Raw genomic sequence first — 22,673 nt, 5'->3', positions numbered from 1 at the left:
CTTTGCATATGTAAGATTATATTTATCAGCTGAACAGAATTAAAGATGAGAAACGTACTTAATTTACAGACAAGAGAAACGATCGTCCCACACAAGAAGCCCCTGTGAGAATTTCGCGCATCCTTCATTTCCTCGTTTCGCAATGAGCGAGTGTATAAAGAAAAACATTTTTTTTTTTTAAAAGTCCCTAAAAAAGAAAGACTTTAACATTCGTATAACTGTAAATAATTACTATCGAGTGTTACCGGCGAGATTAATTACGATCTGCGCCAACGGCGTCGTAAAAATAAAACGAGACTCGATGCTTATACTCAGCGTGCTTTATATGCGGTTTCTCGTTAATACACAGCATTGAATGTACATACAAATGTATCTTACAATAGGACTGAGAGAGCACTCGCACATCTTCACGCATAAAGCTGTGGTCCGACGATGCAAACACTGTGAGTGGAAACGTTGCGAGATAAACGCTCTGTTATCTCGGTACGCGAACGCGGAATTCGTATGAAATACCCGAACGGCGACTCGATACGTTCGTCGCGAGGACTTGGCAGTGTGCTACTTCTACTCTTATACGTAAACGCCCAGTCTCTTCCACGTGCCGTGCACCGTCACGGAAACACGTCTCGCCCCACGTGCTGACTTAGCTTTTTATTTAGTGAACAACCTTTTGATTTTTACAAAATCGCGAACGTTCCGCTTTCCCTTAAAGGTAAATGTACCAATGCCGGGACACTTAAGACCTATGTCTGGACACCTTTGTCATTTTAGTTTTTAAATAAGTATAATAGGTGTTTTAAGCCCGAAGCCTTTTAAGAAATTGTTCGATCACAGTTGAATTTGAGGAGAATAATTGACTGTGATTGATCAATTTTTTAGGATTTAGGGTTTAAAACACCTATTGTAGACTGGGACTAACACAAATTGAAGTTAAAGATAAAAATATAATACGAGACAAATATTTTTATCTTTGATTTTAATTCGCGTTATAACTTATTTAAGGACTAAAATGATAAAAATCTGCAGACATAGGCACGTGTCTAGGTTGGTACACCTTAAGCAATTCTCTACGTGCGACAGATCCTCCCTACCCTTCCCCGAGATGCTCGGTACAAGTGCAAACGGTAACAATATCATTTCCGCGTATTTAAATATATCTATCGAATCGCGTTACTTATCCTACCGATCCTACGACGCCGCGGTGTGACGCGCAATTCAACAAGGCTAAAGAGACTTAGATTGGTGAGATTTTATTTTAGCTTGTGGATCTACATGTTAAAGTACTTGGGATAAGTACCTTCTAGCCCTTCCTCTCGGCTTCGCTTCTCTGCGCTCCGCCCTTCGACACCGATCGACATCGGCGCGGCGCGACAGAAATACGAGTGCGCTCGCAAGAACACGATTATCGATTCGGCAATCAATTATCGGGTATGAGAAAATCCAATACAATAATAAAAGTTACGTCGTCCGGCGATGTACAGGCTGTAAAATACGAGGCTCTAAATACGCCTTAAAATACTCTCGCTGCAAAGATTCAGAACAACGGACTAGTTCACGCGCTTATCAGTTATTCGTGACTGCACTTGTCACATCGTTCCACGTGCGGGTTGGAGATTGATGGTATTTAAAACAGGATATCGCGAAATGTTCCTCAGAGGGATGATTAGAAATTCCCGGAAGACTCTCTGCCGAGTTTCCGGACTCTCGCGTCGCGCTCTTGCTTATTCCACGGTGATCGTGCGTGTCGTTAACACGCGCGATAAACGTGTTCCAAGTTATTAAAGGCCAGCCAAGATAACTCTGGGATCCTCCACGGCGTCTTTGATTTTTCTCAGGAACATCACAGCCTCGCGTCCGTCGATCAACCGATGATCGTACGTCAAAGCTACGTACATCATTGGCCGAATAACAACCTGGGGAATACAGACGAGCGACGGTGATTTTGCGATACAAGTTGCAATTATAGGCTTTAACAATTGAATTTAACAATTTATAAATTTAGGGATCTTAAATTAAAAGATTGAAAAATTAAGAAATTAAAGGTTTAAATTGTAAGATAAAAAATTCAAGGACCTCAATGTAAATTTCGGTGAACTTTACCTGTCCCTTAACGGCGATCGGTCTGTCGAAGACGCCGTGCATACCGAGAATCGCGCTCTGCGGCGGATTGATGATGGGAGTTCCCAACAGCGAACCGAAAACGCCGCCGTTACTTATCGTGAAGGTGCCGCCGTCCATATCCTCGACGGTGATCTTTCCTTTCCTAGCCTTCTCGCCCATGGCGGCCAAAGCGATCTCGATCTCGGCGAAGTTTTTGTTCTCCACGCTGCGAAGTACCGGCACGACGAGTCCCTTTGGCGTCGCGACCGCCACGCTAATATCTACGTAATCTCTATACACTATATCGGTGCCGTCTATCACGGCGTTCACCACGGGTTGGTCTTTCAGGGCGTAGGCACTGGCCGCGACGAACGGGCTCATAAACCCGAGCTTGATACCGTATTTTTTCGTGAACGATTCCTGCTTTTCCTTTCGGAATTCCATAATGCGACTGCAAATTAATAATGTATGTTAAATAAAAAAGATATAAGAATACGAACACTGTACGCACATCTCGGTACAGATAAAGTCGTTAATTGTATTATTTGAGATGCGTGCACATATTCGATATAAACAAGCGATAATGCTTGAAATTACCTCATGTCAATTTCGTTGAACGTGGTGAGCATAGCGTTCGTGTTCTGTGCGTCCTTCAAACGTTCCGCGATACGCAAACGCATCCTATTCATTTTCACTCGCTGTTCTGTCCTAGTGCCGATTATCTCGCGCGTGTAATCGACGGGCGGTAGCTGAACTTTCGCGCCTTCCAGCGACTGCAAGCGCATCGTTCTCGTAACACTTCCAAGTTAAATAACGATGCGTTATTCTATATTTACCTGGGCGTGTTTGATAGCCGCGACTGGCATGGACGCGGTAGGCGGCTGTGGGGGCGGTGGTTGAGCGGCGGGAGGCGGAATCGGCGCTGCCGCGGGTCTCGGCGGTGGAGCAGCCGCGCTTGGGGGTGGTGGCGGCGGTGGTGCCGCGGCCGGTGGAGGTGCCTTCGCCGCCGGCGCGGCCGCAGCGGGTTGCGGTTCCTTCGCCGCGGGTGCAGCTGCAGCACCGCCGGACGCGCCGATGTCGATGGTGCACAACTTCTGTCCCGGCTTCACCGTGTCGCCATCCTTAACGAAGAGCTCCTTTATGACGCCGGGCCCGGGCGACGGTACGGGAACCGAAGTCTACGGGCAAACAAGCGATTAAACGACGACGTGGGAATAATCGCGATTATTCTTAACTCATGTTACAACTGGAAGGAAAAAGAAATCGCTCGGGACGCGCACCTTGTCCGTTTCGATCTCGCAGAGGACATCGTCTTCCTTCACCTGGTCGCCGACCTTCTTCTCCCACCTCACGTCGCCCTCGCTCACGCTCTCGGCAAACGCAGGCACCACAACTTCCCTGATCTCCCCTGTTTAAATAATACAAATTACGCACGAATAAATTAATTTGGATCTTAAAACGTTGCACTTACATAGCGCCGAAGTCGAACGTATGTGTCTCGCCTGATTTATCCAGTAATGATTTGCCTTGTACTTTCTGCATCTGCAAGTAAAGGAACACTTTTTGATCTTTCTTATTCTACCTTTGTCTTGGGTTTCAAACATTGAAAGTAATTAGTGCGGTAACAAAAAATAAAGATTTCCAAACACGTAGAGTTGTTATGAAGCTCTCTATATTAACGACACGTTTAAGAATCGAAAATATATGTGTGTGCGAACACAAAATAATGCACGTACATACAGCGCTACTTACAACGGAGCCTTGGCGTTGGGCACACGTTCGGCATGGACAACTACAGTGCGCCCTATAAAAATGATTTATCACAGTTAATCGTTTCCGCTGACGAGCTGTTCCAGCTGACTTGCTGTTTCTTTATAGCTGTCGCTTTCAAAATCCTCGTTATATCTCATCAGTGTCTTAGCTCTCTCTTTCTCATTAACCTTACCTTGACTACACAACGATCTCGCAACCTGCAAAAAGAACGAACGTAGGATCTAGTTAATCTTTATTCCGGCAATGACGTGTACGGCGGACCGGTTAGAAACCGACCTGATTTTCAGTCAGAAAAACGAGCGATTGATCTTATGAAATGCGGCGACCTTGCCGGGGATAAAAATAGTCATTGTTTCCGTCGTGAAAAAGAACAAGAGAGAAAGAGTCAATGTCAATCAAAAGGACCGCGATATCCAGGTGCTCGTCGAGGACCGATTCGTCCTGACCGGGGAAATGTTTCTCGTTTGATTGACAGGCGACGGTGGATCACGAGGATATTATCGGGTCGGGAGATGCGTGCATTACGTAACCGTCGTCGCGGTGAGAAGGGCTCGGGGCGGTCCCGGCGAGTTCCTCGCGAGCAAGTGGAACCGCGTGACTCGCGGCGGCGAGCACGCCTCGAATTAATTCCGCACCCAGGATTGATCACCAGCTGCCGCGGATAGGCGGGCGAGGGTAGGAAACGAGGCGGCGCGGCGCGAAGGGGAAAGCGTACTCACCTCGGCTCGCAACACCCTGCTCCGCGTGATCACGCGGGGCGCGAACCGCGAGCAGTTGGACAACATCGCGGCCATCCTCGGGCAGGGCGAAGCGTTAACGCGCGCACTCGGACGTCGACTCGCGATTCTCGCGAACGGCAGACCGGGCAGACAGGAACGACCAGCGACGGCGCGCGCCCCACGTCTTGGCGGGGTGTCGAAGCGGAAGGCTAAACTGCTGACTGCTGCTTGAAGCCGAAAGACTAGGAATCGGATGAGCGGCGGCATCTGTTAAGAATGGTCCGCACTAGGCACTCTTTCTCGCGTTCGGTCCGTAAATTCTTGTTTAGATCGTTTAGATTTTCAGAGATTCTCGAGCCGCCTCTTGCCTCTGCCGCGCTTTCTACAATCAACGTAAAATATATGCGGATTATGTGCTTGGCTGTGCTTTAGAAAAAGGCATGGGAAAAAAAAAAGATGGTACAGGCTTGTGAATGGAGACTGAAACTGCTGCTGCAACTCCGCATGGAATTCGATATCGTGTATCAGACCTCGAGGAAGATTCTCATAACTTTGAATAAACTTGTTTTTGGCAATATAACAGTATTTAATATAATATATAAAAATCTTTAAAAATATATATCACACATGGTTTCAATATAATCCTCGCAAGCTTCACCACTTATTTCCTCGCGGTACAGCCTTTATTTTCCGTGTATCTTTGACGAACAGTGGTGCCTATCCACATTAGTAACTTCTTATTGTACATCTCCTCGGAGATGCACGCGACGGACACCGCGAACACGGTCATTCTTGCGTGCTCGATAAACTCCTCTGTAATTTGTTCCGGTATCTTTTGGAACTTCGTGTCCAGACACGGGTATCCGGTGACGTGTACGTAGTCGAACGGCTGGATTTCTTTGCCCGACAAACCACCGTTCGTTTCCAGCCACCACTCGTTCTCCAGGACCTAGCATTAAAAGCGATTGCATTTGTATATGTTGTAATAAACGAGCTTCTCAGCAATATTCTCTTCTTTTCAGTTTATATCAAGTTTAAAATAATTAAATAATTAGGCCAATTCCTTTTAGCGACACAAGTCGACACAAGTGTCGTTTTGTCTTTGTTATTCATTGAATGCCAAGAAGGATAATTGTGTCGATTTGTGTCACTAAAAGGAATTGGCCCATTATTGATATAAAAGTAAAAATGATTGAAGCACGCGATAGCCACCGTGCGGATAGAAATTACTAATTTACGCGTATGTTCTTTTAAACTCTTACAGCCACATCGTGTAGAGACACGTCACGTGGATAGCGGAATTTTGGACGTGTCTCGGGAAACTTCTTCGGACCGCTTTTGTTCACTATTGTCTCGTTGGTCCTCAAATTTCCAGCTTGGTTCCTGTACTTCTCATCGATCTCCCGCCGTTGCTTCACCTCAAACATGTATTGGTCCAATTTGTAATTAACTTGCACCACTCCCGTCCCATCCTCAACTGCGATAGAATTTAATTTAATTTAAAGTTCAAGCGTTTCTTCACGTAGCACATAAATTTGCCGTTAACAACCTCGTCTCTCGCCTTACCTGTCAGAAATAGATTATTGAGATTGCGCTTAACGTTCGTGACGATCCCGACTATCTCGATCCTACGAATTTTAATCAGAGGCATGTTGAATGGGTGAAATTGCACGTAGCGACCCTCCTTGTAGGGTACTAGACGGTACAGCTCCATGACGAGCATTGATGTGTTCAACGTCATTCGCGATTCTAAAATTAGAATTTGATATTAGATATATCGAAAAAGATTCACACAAACTTGAAATAAATCATTTTTGGCAATATAATGGTACATTAAATACAATGGGTCTGTTTTCTACTGCTTTATTCCAAATTGGAAGGAAAAAAGATAAACTCTCTGAACTAGCGCAGCCAGTTCAGTAGTAGAAAACCAGACCCAATGTATAAAAATCTTTAAAAAATATCTTACGTATCGCATAGTCTCAATGTAATCTTTGCAGACTTCATTACTTATTTATAATTAACGCTATCGCTCTTGCCTATGGATTTGAAACCTCAGCCAAGAATAAATTCGCCCTTACCAGCCCTGATGCCGGGCCATTCTTTCTTCGACGAGAGAGATCTTTGATAGTCGTCGTACTCCTCCTTGCCGAAGGTGGCAATGCCGCTCGCCGATTTTCCGCTAGACATTTGCCTCAGATTTAATCTCTTTCTCACAGGATTCCTTCTGTCATCACATTTCCGCCGGTTACCCGACCGGCTGTCTCGTGAAAGACGACTCTCTTGAGTCCCTTGCAGGTTGTTGCAGGACTAACGGAAGACAATTTGAAAGGTCTACGGTGGGAGGAGGGAGTGAGGGAGCCCCAGGGAGCCCGCGCTAATACCGCGCGCTGGAAACGCATGCTTCTGAAACTTACCATCCGCTAATCTGGAATATTAAATTTTAGCGAGTGTCGATAATATTTCGTCGATAAAAAGGGTCTCTGAGGTGTCCTTCGAGTTTTCTCGCGCGATACAAAAAGGCGAAGCCACGTTAGACCGTGGGCGAAGGCGAAGCTCTCCTCGAGCGGAGAATTTGAGTGAAGACGAAAGCAACGAAAAGTGAGTTTAATCAAAGGTTAAAGTTAAACGGCGCGAAACTGGACCTTAGAACTAGAAAATAGACATTACACAAGAGTATTATTACCTGCCCATACCTGCCTACGTACCTGTGTAAGTATTTTCAGATACCATAATAAGGGTTATGTAAAAGCATATATGTACTGGAGGATGCTTACGTTCGCTTATGAGATATTTAAGCGAGATTCAAGGATGAATATCTTTAGGATATATAATTACATAACAATGTAATCGAAATTTTCAATCCACTACATATAAAATTTATCATGAAAAAAAAAGAATAGGAATAATTTTGCTTTTCAATAAAATTCTGCCAATAAAATTAATCGTTATCGATTAATTTATCAAATATAATACTTTTGTCATTCTGCAATAAGTGTAGATAAAACTAATTTTTTGTTGTTTAACATGGAGAGAAAAGATTTGGAATAATACAATTAAACATTTGTTTTAATTCTGCCAGTTGATTTATAAAATAACACCTGTAGATACTATTTTATTGACGCATATCGAATTACTGACTTTTTTTTAATATATAGAAAATAGATCAGATTACAGGGTAATTCATTTTAAATGCCTGTCTAAAGTATATCTCGGAAAATAAAACGACTGTTGTCTTCTTAAGGCGAGGACGTGCAGTAAATTGAATTTTCAGATGGCTTCTTTTTTTCTGAACGCGCGGTGAGTCCGATCGAAGATAATCTCGAGGAGAGAACTCTGTCGATTGAAGTTGAAGTTGCAAATACTGAAGTTAAAAAATGATTGCGGGGACAACGGTTACATTAATCGACCAGCGACTTCAGCATTTATATATATTTAAATAAAGTTTCTTTTGAAGCATTTTTTGCACAACACTGTTCTACACACCTGCTTACGTAAGTAAAATAATCCCGATCGCAAGATCCGCTTCGATATAGTCATATATATTTATATGTACACACACACCACGCAGAGACCAAGTTCGTTGGATTCTTTAATGTACGCGCAGTGAGCTGCCAGGATTCTCTGATTTTTTTCCACTCGAGCTCCGGTCGTCACGTTTTTTTTTTTTTTTTTAATTCACGTCTCGACCGCGATTTTGATCGCCTTCTCTTCCAGTGACTAGGTCAGTATACAGTTTTGAGTCATGCAGCGATTTGCAAGCTTTTCGGCTACGAATAAAACGGCGAATATAAAAAAAAAACTCGTCTCGTCGCTGCGCGGAAAAGGTATGCACAAAAAACGTCGCGTTGTCGTCTCTCGTCTGTTAAATGCAATAGCATCCTTGGCTTTGGCAGTATGATTTTTTCAATCTCCGATTAGGTATACAGCGATGCAATTTTTTTTTTTCACTTATTAATACACGTTATGTATCGTAACTTAGGTCTTCTTTAGAAATCCGTCGACGGCTTATAGCCTGAATAGTACGCGTAGCGCGGTAAGTAATGCAAGTATAGGACCTATCTCGCAAACAAACATACAGAACACCGAAAGTTCAAACGCACGCTATCTCTCTGTGTATTGCTTTAACTGCGACACCCTGTATAGGCGACGACCGGGACACCGAGGTCCCCGTCCGCTCTCGTCCGTTCTCGACCGACAATAATGATAGTTCACGTTTTGTACTTTGTAAGTTAGCTAGATGTTCATCACAACGCTCGGAAGACCGTCGAAGCTGTCCTTCGGAAACTCACGATAGCAACGTCGTTACCATATGCGTCAGAGAAGCCCCTTGGAACCCCCCTTGCGATAGATTGACCGAAAATTACGCTACGACTCGTTACGTCGCCGCAAGATAGAAAAGAAAGAAGAGAGAGAAGAGATGAAAAAATATTGCACAAAATATTGCACAAAAAGACAGCAGCCTATATATTATGAATTTAAAGTCGACGCGCAATATATATATTATGTCCTTTGACGCAATGGGGATGTTTCGCCATTGGAGAAAATAAGAATAACACAAGAATTCACATTGTCAATTAATCTAAATGCAAATGCGAAAATGCGATAGAGCCGCCAAGAGCATAAAAAATATGTTCATCCAAGAAACAACATTTCTCTGTTGCACCGATGAGTACATTGCATTTTTAAAATGCTCTTATACAACGAAATAATTCTGTAATGACGGAAGATGAGGATTCCTGCGAATTCCTCGAGAATACACTCGATTGTCTTCGTCGATATCATATAGAAAAAATAATTTGATGTTTAGAGCGCTTTCCCTTTTTCTTTTATTAATTAAGATCGAGTTCGTCCCGGGTAACGAACGAAGTGGCTTGTTGCAGAAAGCCAAATCTGCTTCGAGATTTCTTGTCGGCACAACAAACGTCTAAATAAATTGATAAAGGACCTGCGCGAAGACTGATACTATATTATCAGCGAAGAGACGTACCTCGAGGGGTGCTACCGCAAAAATCGCACGCAGTCATTTGTCAACTTTGAAATACCGAAAGCATGCCGGCGTAAATCGATAAGATAATTATCCTTACGCGATCTTACGGGCGCGCGACGACTTTTTTTCTCATCGCGAACAACATTACACGACTAGTATCTACTCTCTACAACCGTAACTCGAAGGATAATGGAAATATCCTCCCTTATATCGTTCTTAGAAACGTATCCACGCCACAGGAATCTCGAAGAAGGAAACCAGATCAGGAATCTCGTATTACACGGGGGAGATTCCGTCGACGAGAAAATACCAATCGCGCTCGATCAAGATACAGGATGAGCCTGACGAAATGGAAATCAGTAGGGAATATTGTTCGAAGACGACTTTTCCTCGACAAGATCTGAGCGAGTTGTTGATTATGGAGCAATTAAAGTTGGGAACTTCAGAAGATATTGATCCGCGCATCGGGTGGCAGGCACACGTGTTTTTGTGTTTTTCCTGGGCGGCTTTTGAGCCTCTTAAACGTTCAAGCTCGTTCGTTAGATAAGTAGGCCTCCGGGTAAGGTTGGCGTCGAATTTCTCAAAGGACGTATTCCTAATACCGATATCTAAATTTCAGATTCACACGGTATATTGAGAGACAGAGAAGGAAGAATATATTTCGAGTTTAATATATTTTTCAGAAGATAACGTTTTAGAGTCTCTCTAAATGCAGCGCAACATTATTAAACGTCGTTCTATTATTTTCTCTCACATGTACAGCATTCGTTCCGTCGAGCGACAGTCGTTCGCAACAGCAGTTACGTCGCCGCTTCCGCTTTTCACACACACACACACACACACACACCGCGCATTCTTACGCGCTATTTCAATTTAGTCGCGTCGCGAAAGCTTTCACAGCGAGAAAAATTTTAAGAAGGTCTGCGGAGGGATCGGCACGTGGAGGGACGCCTGGTCGACGTCCGCCAGTTTCTCCTGAAACGCCGGATCCTGATCTGCGATGCACGGATGGCCCAACGACCGCCAGAACAGGCAACGGCAATTGCGGCATAACTGTATCATTTCGGCGTACTCCTCTCGTAATCCAAACGATCTGGACAGACGAAAATATACAGTATTGACGAACGGAAAATGTTAAATGCAGGACAATCTGATCTCACATAAAAGAGAGAACCAGCCGTACCTCCGAGCGATAGTGAATATAGTTTTCCAGTCTTTCCCAGGATTATTTTGTCTGGTGGTAGCGATTTGCTGCGACGTGAAATGATACTGGGCGAGTTCGCGCCAGATTCGCTGTTCCTGCGCCAGAACGGCAAGGTGTTCGCACGCCTCGGACGAGGCTTCGATGTCTCGAGGATCGCTCAAGCGTAGGAGGACCTCTCGACGGCACTCAGGCGGCAGATCCGACCACTGGGGCTTCTGCTCCTCATCCGGCTACAATGACTCGTTTCGTTATCGATCAATTTCAGAATAAATATTTTTTTGTAAGAGGTGAAATCGCTGCGTACTGATTTAATTTTTCAAGTACGTTACCTGGGTGATAGTGATGGACGAGGCAATTTGCAAGATTCTCTCTAGAGCCGCTTTGTGTTTTTCCCACAGGATGATGGAGCCCAAGGGTCTACCGCCCCAGCAGCAGCCAGCACTGAAAGCTCGAACTCTCTCTATCAGACGCCGCAGCCTTCCCGTCTGTTGTTGCGACAGTGACACTAAACAATGGTCAGTTCAGCACGAATAACAACCGTCCTCCTTTCTTCAGGAAAAGATGTTAACGAGCATAGGGAAATATCGCGAAATCGCTCGGTAAATTTCGCGATGGGGTTTATCTAAGGACTCTTACAAGCTGGTAAACTCCTTTTACCTTCCAGAGCAACTTCCTCGAGCATATTGAAGAGCACCCTCTGAGCGCATCCGCTAAGACCGCCCATCCTATGACTGACGAGGAGATCCAGGAGACGGACTATGTAATTGAATCGACGGCAGTCGTGTACCGCGGACAGAAAATCCAGCCTCTTCAGGGCGTCACTCAGACCATTGAAGCCGGCGATCTGTAAATTTAGGAACGGATAATGATTCCGCCTCGCTACGACGTCTAAGTATAGGAGATACAAGAGCCGTCGACAGTTTGTTACTGGTATCTTTTGCTCTTTTTTTTCTTACTCGCCGGCAACTCAACCTGTCTCTATCGGGCAAATCCGAGTCTCTTTCCTCTTGCACAAAGTTGTGTCTAAATTAAGACCGGGCCGGAAAGAGTCACTCACCTCGCGTGTACACTTCAGCGTGATGTGACAATGTGGTTGGACGGCGTTTTCTGGAAATTTAAGAAAAACACTCATCGAGAGAGATCCTCAAAAGATCTTCACGGGGATTGATTTCGCTAAAAATGTTGCTTTTATTGCTCGACAAAGAAATACAGAAAAATTACTTGATCTTGATATATTATTTGAAGGTCTCCGATAGACAGCCGACTCTGAAGTCATTAATATTGCAACGGAACGACATAAAGAAGAAAAGTTTACGATAAACTTGGATTTATAATTATAGCTAATGAAGGCCATGTCAGCTAGAATCGATAAGTCTTTCAAGTTTCAATATGCACTTTACACTACTCACCTTTCTTCTTGTCTTTCTCCTTCTTATCGCCGGCATCTTTCTCGCCGCTGTAAGAAAAGGTAGTGCTCTTTAGACGTGATACATCATAAAATTCGTCGAGATTAAAAAAATTTATTAAAACTAGAAACAAAGACGCAAACGCGTAGAATTTCCAATTCCAAAAAGAAACGCGCTCAATATTTTACTATTTACATCGTTGCACTTTGTACCGTCTTTTTTTCGAAATAATAATAAAAATTTTTGGGGGTAAAATTTGATTTATCTTGTTTATCTGCAGAATAATTTATCTTATAAACCCATGATTTATCTTGTGCCGATAGAAGTGCGAGGAAGATACTTCGTGCGATGCTGGAGGCACTAATGTGTGTGTGTGTGTGTACGGATCCCAATTATGGCACAATACACCGCGACCGGTTTCAGCGGACTCGCTGCTACGTCTCAACGAAGTTAGCTTCGGTTCGACTATGGAAAGACTATCGTGGTTAATAATATTCAGGAAATAGCTTCGCAGGGCTTATACCCCTTATTTTCTTACAGCCTTTCTCATAGTATTTTGTTTCACAATGGCAGAGGCACATATACGGTGTATGTAAGACTATTATACGTATATTGAACTATTTTTATAAAAATTCTCTAATAATAATATTAGTAATAATTATTAGTTTAAATTACTTCGAGATAATAATTGTCAATTCTTAATAATATCGATTTAAAATACCTTGACAAGTAAATCTTTCTGGCTTTTTATCTAAACAACTGTAATAACTGGATCTAACAACTGATATTGTTTTGTATCGATAGAAAACAATGAACTTTTAATTTGTATCCACAGCGCAGCTCAGAAAAACGAATATAGTCTATTACTAAAAGTGACTGTGAGTTATTAATATTATCGTCGTATGTATTCGACGTTGTGGTATTCGACGAAAAAGAAGGAAAACACGCGTGGGCGTTCGTGTCTACGGTATAATCAGTAAAACAGGCCACAACGAATCCGTCTCGAGAGTGGTACACCTTCACTCGTCGTCAATGGAGACCGTAATTGCTTTATAACACGCCGATCATAATTAACGTGGACACACCTCGTAAGTAGACATATTAACGGCCACTTTCATTCGACTACAATAACGTTCTTATTTCAGTCGCGGCGCATGAGAAGCCCGAGGAAGCGGAAAAATGCATCGGAATTGCACAGCAAATCGCATTAGACATCGCGCGTTACCGCAGAATGACTCTATAGCCTCTTAATAGACGCGACATCAGTTAATTCAACTGTCGCCAGATTACATCGCGTTCCGTTTACGAGAAAGGAGTTCGAATACAAGCGCCGGCATGTGCGTAAGACTTATTCTCATTTTTAAAATGTCCGAGAGAACTAATTCGCACGAAGTACTGTCAGGACGCAAAACGCGGCCGTCCTTGTTAATTTAGAAGTTTCAAAGCATCCGCGATCGATATTCATTAAATCTGGTCCTTTATAAGCCCGTTTAAAATACGAAGACCGCGATACGATGATAGCAATCGAACTGCGCTGCTACATATAATGCGTTCCGATTTCTTCTCCGCGATTATATTCATGCTTTCAGCTAATAAAAATACCTGCATAGAAACTCGATTCCTTTTAAGGCTTGGATATTCTCGGTCTGCAATTGCAGATATTTAAGAATCTGGCAAACGTTACGTATCCAATTTGAATATAGAATCGTGAGATATTAAATTTCTTCATAGGATACTCTGTCATTTGTATAGCAGAGTTATCTAGACAATTTTCGTTAAAGAGAAACATTATTCTGCGAATCCTAAAGAAATACAATCACAAATTCACGCCTCGATCCTTTGCGCTAGGAACTTCTAAGCAAATATTATTACTATTATTACTAAATCTTTGAATCTTTCTTATAAGTCTGCGAATTAACTGTCTTAAAATATTTAAGATATTTTTTTTTTTTTTTTTTTTTTTCCAAACGTCTATAGGTATACATTTCGTCGCACTACTCTCGTCGCGCTTATGATTTTGTCTACGCAAGTGACGGCGACGAACGTTCTATTATAGAGACGCAACGACGACCTTGTATGTTAACTCGTGTGCATATACATTCGCACATTGCAACAACCTCGTGTGCGGGACGTAGTTGTGATTTTTCCGCATGAGCGAGACTGGATGCGAGAGAGCATTTTCGATTTTAACACATCGATCGGCGATGCGTGTCCTTGTCCTTTCAAATCAGGGTTCGGCGAGGCGTTTAAGGTCATTGAATTGCCCATAGGGGACTTTACATTAATACACGATGTCCGCGGGGGGAGAGACGGAGAGATAGGGAGAGGAGAGGAGGATATCTCATGTGCCATTAGTCCACGGGATTACGTAACTACTTGTAGCGTTCATTATGAGGGCTCAACTGTAGACACGCCACATGCACGCGTGCGACGAATAAAGAACCGTAAATGCGGAAAATTCCCCGGCAGCGCACAATATCGATAACTTGCAACTGGAACGATCAATGTCACGTCAATGTTCTATGGCTTGAGGATAGAAGGACAGACATCATATATCGGAATATACGGTTTGACGTCATATTATTTACGGTGTCAAGAGATTGCTCGTTTTTATTTTAATAATAGACAAATTGGAGCAAACGTTGATTGAACGATTAAAGCAGCAGTTTATGAATAATAAATAATTAAGAACGAAAGCCTTTGCGTTTTAAAAGTATTTAATTTATTAATCTAAAAAATTTCATGGTTTCGTGAATAATAATAAACAGGTTTTTACTCCGCTAAATTTTATCTCGATAATATTTATCGCGTGGAAATTATTAGCGAGTGACACAGTTCCAAAGTTATAACTACAATACGTTGATAGAAGATAAATATGGCTTAGAAAGTTCTGCGGGGTCTCTTCATTCCCTTATTTCTCTTTTCTAGTTCCGAGCCGCAGAAGGACACCGGCTATTTTAGTTCCCTGCAGTATACGGAGCCTGATGTATACAACACAAATGCATCCTCCGCACTCGAAGTATCATTGCGCCGTTCGATGAAAACGTCTAAAAAAGCAGAGGCAAATGTTTTGAGGAATTTCCGATGTTGAAAAATAGGCTTACAGCAATGCAGAGAATGCCGTAATTTCGACGACGAAATTCGGCAACGAGATAGCTAACGAGATTCGCAAAACTATATGTTCGAATTTCGATTGAATATAGCTCCGTTGTTGACCGTCTGACAAATCCTCTGTTATTTCGGGAAATAACAAGACTGTTTTCGAGGATTATTGAGCTCCTCGTGAAACGAGATATTCACACACAGTGTGTACACAGGAGATGTGTACATGTACGATCGGCCAAGAATAGAGGAAATCACAAAAGAAGCGTAAGAAGTCGGAATGCTGAGATGAAACACAAGTTAAAGAGTGTATGTACATACATCCTTATTAGTGATTTTTTATCTATTTTTCTCTTGAGAATACACATGTAAATATATACATACATTTTTGTTATATCTACTGTATCTTTATTTCTTTTAAACGTAGGGGAGACCGGGGCTAACTCGACACAATTTTTTCAAAGGCAATTTTCAACAATTAATTAAAATTTTCAAGCAACGTTAATGGTACACATTTAAAGAGCGTTCCTTCAGGTACAAAATTGCTTCAGGAAATTTTGCTGTACGTCGCTTAGTTTTGCCCGAAAGCTCGATGAAAGAGTAGACCATTTTCGAGAGATCAGAAAAATTAATTTTCACTATCAAAAACGCTTATGTCGCGTTAAAAATTACACTATAACTCAGAATATTATACCAAATTCCGTTGATAATACTGGCACATAAAAACGCATTTACAGTAGGAAAGGCAAGTTTCTACGATAGATTTAAATTGGCAAAAAGCCTAGTGTCAAGTTCGCCCCGGTCTCCCCTATATCTTTTTAGTGCTCTATAATATTTCGTTTTAATAAGTTTCACTTAATGTTTTTATCACGTACTTAGTATTTTAATTCAAACAACGTTCGTGACAAACGTTCGCAGGTCAGGTCAGCCTGGTACACGTAAGTTGGACGATGAAGACGGATAACGGTGATTTTTTACACGAGATAATGCCGCACGGAAAGAAATACAGTGCGGAGCAGCTGTATATACCTCGCAACGCGCGAATAATTAATTCGGCGCGGATATAGAGATCGGGGGCCGGTACGAAACTTTTACTTCCACCGAGTTCACCGAACCCCTTCTGTGGTGCGCGCACCACGTCTAATCTCGTCCAGGTTGGGAAAACGCGCGTATAGGACGGCTATACGGTTGAATCGTGGAAATAATGGCGCGGGCGGGCGCATCGGCCGTGTACGTTAACTCGACGAGGGAAATAGAGAAAACAGGCCTTTAAATCCTTCCGCACGCAAACAGTCCGCGTACTTTCCAGTCATTTCGTCTAACTGTATCGGGATCATTATGTGCGCGCGACGTGATAATATCCGCAGAAAAGGTGCCCCATTAATCCACGGCAACCAGGCCGACTCCGATCCCCAGCGCAGAGGTATTTTTTATAAATGCCTTTATGCTTTTAAATTTAACAAGACATTCCTTATGGCTTTCGGAAAGAGAAGACGAGATATTATTTCTTCATTTGAAGAGATTCTTCCGAATACGTCGCACTCTTACGAGAAACGAAGGGATAAATAGAGTTGATAAATAGAGGGATAATAGAGGGATAAAAGGGATTGAAGAGAGGTCTTTTATTAAGCACTATACAAAAACAAAAAGAAGACTGCGCGAAAGCAAAATATCGTGGACCACACAGCTATCCGACGCGGATCCACATACGACGGGGCCGCGCCGTCTAACCGAATTTATCAAGGCTGCGTACGTATGCTGTGGAGAGAATTGCGAATTGGCGCAGGTCACGTTAGTAGCTGGGTCACGACCCACTTCCGCACCGGCAAGACACGCGCCAGTATTTTCCCATTTTGAGAATTCGACCTAGCCCGCTCAAGGATGCCTAATCTCATTGACGAGAACGCGAAACGGTTCCTCCGCCGGATTCAAAGAGATTCGCGGATCTGTCAATGTCGAGGAGCACGATTCGTGCTTTAATTATGTTTACTTCTTTAAAAGAACGCGTTTAAACTTTCAATATGGTCAATTTTGTTTGTGTATTAAAGTTCATAGACTTACATTGCATTGCAAGATTATTCGACGAACTTGGATGCCGCATTTTCTTCAACAATATAATGTCAAACGATCAGTTTATATCACAAATATTATCATAGACACAACACGAATGTCTTGAATTTTAATCTACTAGCGATATTTCCAACTTTAGCTTATTCCAGTAAGCTTCGTTAACTTTTAATTTTAATTCCGTAGGTCGTCTTCACTCAGCGTGAAAGGAAAGAACCGGCAAGACGATTTTTTTTTCGAGTGCGAGTGCGAGAAAGCGCAACGAAGTCGAGCGGCTCTGTCGAAACTCCCGTGCAACCACAAGTTGGTTTCACATTACATATATCGACGGTCATTCCTTTTTGAAAAATTCAAACGTCTCGAGAATATATCCGGAAACAAATGTGAGGAAATATTTCAATCTATTATAACGCACGTCAAATTTAATTCAGAATACTATACGTGAATTGTTGAATATGTTTTGTAACGAGACCTGTAATGGTGCTTTCTATTATGTAACTTACATTTCGAAATATTTCTCTTCGCTAACGCAATCTATGAAATAATCATTATGTGAAAAGTGAAAACCGTACTAATTATAAAGAAAATTTGTAACTGGGTCGTTGTGTATAATATTCCGGAACTATACTGCGCTATTAACACTCGACGATATTATATTTAGTCTAAAAATAAATGATCGTTAATACATCGTTAATAACAGGAATATTCAGTGTGCATAAATTAACATGGCTCATGGCAAGAATATTTACGATATAACGCAATGCACTAATGAAAAGGGTTGCATGTATACGCTCAAGACTCTTATGCTCGCAAAAAATCCGGATGCCCACTCGCTTGCACGCACGCACGCACGCACGCACGCACGCACGCACGCACGTGCTATTAATTAGAATCGCAAAGGACACAGCGCAGGATTGCAAAAATAAATATTTCAAACAACACGAGAAATGCCAAATGTTCGTCAGTGCCCGGCGGCGATCTGATGGTAAAATAAACGCGAGAGATACATCCGCATCGCGAACGAAAGAGTTTCGTGCATCTGTTTTGCGCGCCGTATTTATTCAACGAATAATTAATAAATGAAGATAAGTATGCGCGACACGTGAAAATAACTATAAATAGACAGATGACGTTTATGATAAGCTTATATATATATATACGAAATGCAATTAGATACGTTTTACTGTCTTTTAAATTGTAATTAAGATGTCTGAAGCAATTAGATATCGCGATTTTAACGAATTTATGAATGCAATTAATGAATATGTAACGCTTTATAATTTCCGGCAAATGAACGTTACTTGTTCCATTTATTATTCAAAATGAATGTTTACGTCGCGAAGTTATTTCTAGAGAACACGCAATTGCAAATCTGTAGCGGATTCACGACAAATTAACAAACTTCTCGCACTTCGCGTGCGTTATGTAGTAATTATCGTTATTCGGAGTTGCGTTAGGGATGAGTTACGTCGCAGTTAAGTATTAAGCGTCAAATGTCGTATCGATTGAACTTGTAGAAAATTAATTATCAGATTTCAGATGAAGAAGAAGTGAGCTCGGTTTTAGCAGAGACTATTGTTTAAAGATAATACGTAGAAGCAGCATTACGCAGCGCTTTGCTGCCTTATAGAACTTTCAATTATCACGTTCGCATCGCGAATCGATCGGCCTACCGCGCATTGCCATAAATCCGACATAAAATCGACGATTTACAGATATAAGTATATCGACGCTACTGACAATAAAGTCTGTATTGTATTTCTCCTGAGAAAGAACGTCGACCGCCTTCCACAGAAGAGAAAGCTTTTGGCCAAGCGTAATCTATAAATCAGTCAGGCTTCGGCTTTGGAAAGTTATTTAATAATGCGTTATTTAATAACGCGTTAACCGTGGAACGTATAAATTTAAATTCAAAATATATCGTAGCCTGAATTTGTGCCGCATTGTAAAATGCAGCGCCGTCTCGTCTGGTCGTGATCGTCGTGATCGTTGTTCTCGCGAACGAATCAATTGTAATTCGCGTCATTGTCTCGATTTCTCAAGTCGGATTTGCAAGCGGAATTAAAACGCGCAAGTGGCAAGAATGATCGATCACGTATATCCACTCTCAATAAGATCGCACGTGCTGGCTCGCTCGCCAGACGCGGTATTTACGAGCCGTAATATAAGTCGCGGGAAGGAGAATGTTTACGCGGGGCTACAGCTGCTTCCAGATGCGTGTGCGCGAGCGGAAACAAAGAGTCGCGGTGCGCGATTCTTTGACAGCGCGCTCGCGAGCGCGAGCTCGATGCGCCCCGGCGATTCTAATTATCTAAGTCTGTCACGGCCGCAAACACAACCGGTGCAACGAGCACAATAGGCTCAATATCCGGTCGAAGAAATCGCGACGCACGACCGGCGGTCGTCCCGAAGGACGCCCGAACCGCCGGTATATGTCTTCCGACAGATCTCGAGATAATCGCAAGCTATTAATTTAATCCGAATACTGATGAGATCGCAGGATTCGGATTGAATTAACACGCGTACAGAGATTAGTTCTAAATTTCGAATTAATGAATATATTCGTTAGATTAACTTTGAAATAAAGTTGTATTCGCAAAAAAAAAAAAATGTAGTGCATTTTTAAACGATCACGTAAATAGAACTGGAGAGTAGGTTAACTTAAATTTCTAGCAAAAAGTTTTTATAGATGCATCAGTCAATATCTTTTCTGCTTGGGAGGGATGTGTTTTTAAAAGTGGCATCATTACGGACTGTACATTTTTAGAAAATCAAAGAGATAAAATAGAAACACGTTAATTAATTTTTATTCATTAATCAACCACTCATAAATCAACGTGTTTTTCTTGCTCGAGGGAGAGAGATATAGTTTCTATATTTATACATATTCTCCAGTCTACTTGCAGTGATTTAATTCGGAAAGAACTGATCCATTTTGTAGAGATCCACTATCTATCTTTTCTTATATTTAAATTTATTATATTTTAAAAACCATGTGTACTTTCTTTTTAGAAATTAAGGCGTTAGAAGAATATGACACAGTTTAGTTCAAATAATAAACGGCTTCTATATTGTCGCGATTGCCCTCAAGTGGAATCGACGTTCTTTCCCAGGAGAAAAACAATACAGACTCCAGTAACACGCCAATGCTCTTATTAACGCCTAATTAATTCTTAGGAAACTGAATGTTTCGGAAACCCCGTGGGTGTGAACTCTTTCGCGAGATAACGTAACGCTGCCGCGTGTATGGAAGAAAAATCCGATTCTCTTTTACACGATAACAGCCGATATACCGTTCGCGTGATTTTCGAACAATCGCGGCGTAAAGCGTTCGGGTTGATCGCGCCGACAAAAATCTCGGTGCACGTGAATCGGTTTCGATACCGAGTGAGCGTGATTTTTGCGTGAAATATCACGCCGAGGTGACTGCAAGATGACTTTTATTTCCAATTCGCGCTATATTACACAGAGAAACAGGTTTCCGCATTTATTTTCTGTCGCAAATTGAAAATGTCAGAAGCATGCGGGAAATGTCTCGCTAACGCGAGATTACTTATTGAGTCCGGCTTTGAATTAAACGGAATTTTGATTCGAGGTTGAAAAAATTTGAGTCCTCGAATATTACGAATCTCGTTTTTTTTTTTTTTTCCAATTCTGGTAATACATTTATTGTAGCGCGTTGCAGAGAGACGAAACGTTACTTCCACGTCGAAGAGAGGGAGAGAGAGAGAGAAAGAGATGCTAGAAATGGCATCACTCAACGCGGGCCGCAGCGCGGAGCATAGCGGCGATCAATTCGAGCCTCAATCACGTCGACCTGGAGAACGAGGAGATGACGCGATGAAGAATGACTGGACGATATACAATGGGCCTGTTCCTCTTTACTGTCCGCGCTCCACGTTTTTCCCCCGCATTTCTCGGATTATCCCGAAAGAACAGCGGTTTTATTCGCCGGGGGTATCCTTTCACTTTTATTGACATTTCAGTTATCGAATCGGTTGATTCGAGGTGAATGAAAAATTCGGCTAATTGTAAGATTCGGGTTTTTTAGGAGTAGAGAGCCGCAGCCGCGGCACGTCCTTGTCGCTTCTAGAGAGGGAAGCGCTGTGCGCAGCTAAAAACGAACAAACTGTAACTTCGCGTCGTACGTCACACGTATTGCAGATCAATTTGAATAATATTATGCATTACTCTGGCACGCGAACGTGAAAATCATCCGTATCGCGTGAGCCCAGCCGGATATAACATGGTATCACCCGCGGGTCGGGTCGCGGCGCCGCAGGATCAGCAATCGACTCGCGCGAGGACACTCTGCTCGTCAGCCTCGTGAAAATCGGGACGTGTATACACGAGCTGACGAGTAACTGTAAACCCTGTAAAAAATATCGCCGACAAAGGTGAAAACCGAGTGGCGATCGAGTTTACGTTCCTACGTTCCACGTTCTTAATTCTACTACAACTGTTACAGGGGGTTTCGTCGTGTAAATTGTAAAGCGTGACGGGCTGCGGGACGTGGACAAACAGTTTTAGAACGTTTAAACGGAGAAATAAGAAACACGCGGCAGCCACAACGAGGATGGATGAATTCGATTTCTCGGGGGACCATTGCGGACTCGTCGTCGTCGTCGTGTCAAAATGTATCTCGCGTTCTCGCGACAACAAATGGAGTCGGCGAGTAGCCTCGCGCTCGCGCGTAAACAAACGGAGCCGTCGGTCGGATCGATGCAAACGTAGTTAACAGCTGTGTGCGCCGCGCGAAGCTGAGTCGCGAAACGGACAAAGAAACGCGTATATAGGTGAGCTGACGGGGCCAGTGGACGAGCGGAGGAGAAGAGGAGCGACGGGGACAATGACGTACCGTAGGAGAAGCGAGAGGGTTTTGTTGTTGGCGCATTCGAGGATCTTCTTCTTTTCCCAGCCCTCGACCGTCTTCACCCACTCCTCGCCCGGGCTACGCCAGTCCTTGGATATGAACGGCATCCTGGACCAGGCGGGCAAGCGACGCCGACGACGACGATGACGAGCGGCGACAAACACACCGAGACGGCGCAGGACGGCGGCACCTCGTCGTGTCCGACTCCGCGGACGCCGAACGTATGGCGGCGCGCGTCCGCTGCGCCTGTCGCGGAACAACTCGCTCTCGCTCACGCTCTCGCGCTCGCGCCTCGGCTCGGCTCGGTCTCCGCGCGCCCGAGCGCGAGCGCGCATGGCTTTGTTTCAGTGACGTCACCGCGCATCAGCTGTCGAGGGTCAGCGCGCGGCGTCCGCGACGCGACGTCTGCGTGCCGTGTGCCGTGCCTGCCTGCCGCCAA

The 22,673-nt window shown here is 43.2% G+C and overlaps 3 protein-coding genes and 1 long non-coding RNA gene across 4 annotated transcripts; 1 reads left to right on the top strand and 3 right to left on the bottom strand.

Moving 5' to 3' along the window:
* Positions 1-1,231: 1,231 nt before the first annotated feature.
* On the bottom strand, positions 1,232-4,806 carry LOC143894996 (dihydrolipoyllysine-residue succinyltransferase component of 2-oxoglutarate dehydrogenase complex, mitochondrial). Its single transcript, XM_077401740.1, has 9 exons — positions 4,593-4,806; positions 4,046-4,070; positions 3,853-3,904; positions 3,572-3,642; positions 3,381-3,508; positions 2,937-3,278; positions 2,698-2,873; positions 2,101-2,551; positions 1,232-1,913 (listed from the first exon to the last, which is right to left on the bottom strand). Exons 1-9 carry the CDS (start codon positions 4,665-4,667, stop codon positions 1,779-1,781), a joined length of 1,455 nt encoding a protein of 484 aa, XP_077257866.1. The 5' UTR covers positions 4,668-4,806; the 3' UTR covers positions 1,232-1,778.
* A 348-nt stretch (positions 4,807-5,154) lies between these two features.
* LOC143895006 (uncharacterized) lies at positions 5,155-6,914 on the bottom strand. Its single transcript, XM_077401758.1, has 4 exons — positions 6,674-6,914; positions 6,159-6,341; positions 5,855-6,069; positions 5,155-5,541 (listed from the first exon to the last, which is right to left on the bottom strand). The coding sequence occupies exons 1-4, from the start codon at positions 6,780-6,782 to the stop codon at positions 5,254-5,256; spliced, it is 795 nt and encodes a 264-aa protein (XP_077257884.1). The 5' UTR covers positions 6,783-6,914; the 3' UTR covers positions 5,155-5,253.
* Positions 6,915-7,808: 894 nt separating this feature from the next.
* On the bottom strand, positions 7,809-22,569 carry LOC143895138 (F-box only protein 32). The gene is made up of 7 exons (XM_077402009.1): positions 22,220-22,569; positions 12,196-12,242; positions 11,844-11,893; positions 11,444-11,630; positions 11,116-11,291; positions 10,766-11,016; positions 7,809-10,675 (listed from the first exon to the last, which is right to left on the bottom strand). The coding sequence occupies exons 1-7, from the start codon at positions 22,567-22,569 to the stop codon at positions 10,477-10,479; spliced, it is 1,260 nt and encodes a 419-aa protein (XP_077258135.1). The 3' UTR covers positions 7,809-10,476.
* Positions 11,624-18,356, top strand: LOC143895142 (uncharacterized). The gene is made up of 7 exons (XR_013256235.1): positions 11,624-11,716; positions 12,516-12,780; positions 13,028-13,280; positions 13,338-13,529; positions 15,121-15,603; positions 16,213-16,374; positions 17,548-18,356. It is a non-coding gene; the product is annotated as an uncharacterized LOC143895142 (long non-coding RNA).
* Positions 22,570-22,673: the final 104 nt, after the last annotated feature.

The sequence above is a fragment of the Temnothorax americanus genome, unplaced genomic scaffold (genome assembly GCF_048541705.1).
Source record: "Temnothorax americanus isolate GAGA-0224 unplaced genomic scaffold, ASM4854170v1 Scaffold15, whole genome shotgun sequence".
Taxonomy (NCBI): Eukaryota; Metazoa; Arthropoda; class Insecta; order Hymenoptera; family Formicidae; genus Temnothorax; species Temnothorax americanus.
Note: the sequence above shows the minus strand (reverse complement) of the source record. Positions and strands in the feature narration are given on the sequence as shown.

Bases quoted from the DNA above. Each gene is read 5' to 3' on its own strand.
- LOC143894996 (XM_077401740.1), bottom strand. From the start codon at position 4,667: ATGGCCGCGATGTTGTCCAACTGCTCGCGGTTCGCGCCCCGCGTGATC. The intron at 3,643-3,852 runs GTAAGTAGCGCT...CTTTACTTGCAG, and splicing joins CCCAACGCCAAGGCTCCGTT to ATGCAGAAAGTACAAGGCAA. The intron at 2,874-2,936 runs GTAAATATAGAA...ATGCGCTTGCAG, and splicing joins CGGCTATCAAACACGCCCAG to TCGCTGGAAGGCGCGAAAGT.
- LOC143895006 (XM_077401758.1), bottom strand. From the start codon at position 6,782: ATGTCTAGCGGAAAATCGGCGAGCGGCATTGCCACCTTCGGCAAGGAG. The intron at 6,342-6,673 runs GTAAGGGCGAAT...TTCTAATTTTAG, and splicing joins ATGGCCCGGCATCAGGGCTG to AATCGCGAATGACGTTGAAC. The intron at 5,542-5,854 runs GTAAGAGTTTAA...TTTTAATGCTAG, and splicing joins TGTCTCTACACGATGTGGCT to GTCCTGGAGAACGAGTGGTG.
- LOC143895138 (XM_077402009.1), bottom strand. From the start codon at position 22,569: ATGCGCGCTCGCGCTCGGGCGCGCGGAGACCGAGCCGAGCCGAGGCGC. The intron at 11,292-11,443 runs GTAAAAGGAGTT...ACCATTGTTTAG, and splicing joins CGAGGAAGTTGCTCTGGAAG to TGTCACTGTCGCAACAACAG. The intron at 11,017-11,115 runs GTAACGTACTTG...GAGTCATTGTAG, and splicing joins CGTCCATCACTATCACCCAG to CCGGATGAGGAGCAGAAGCC.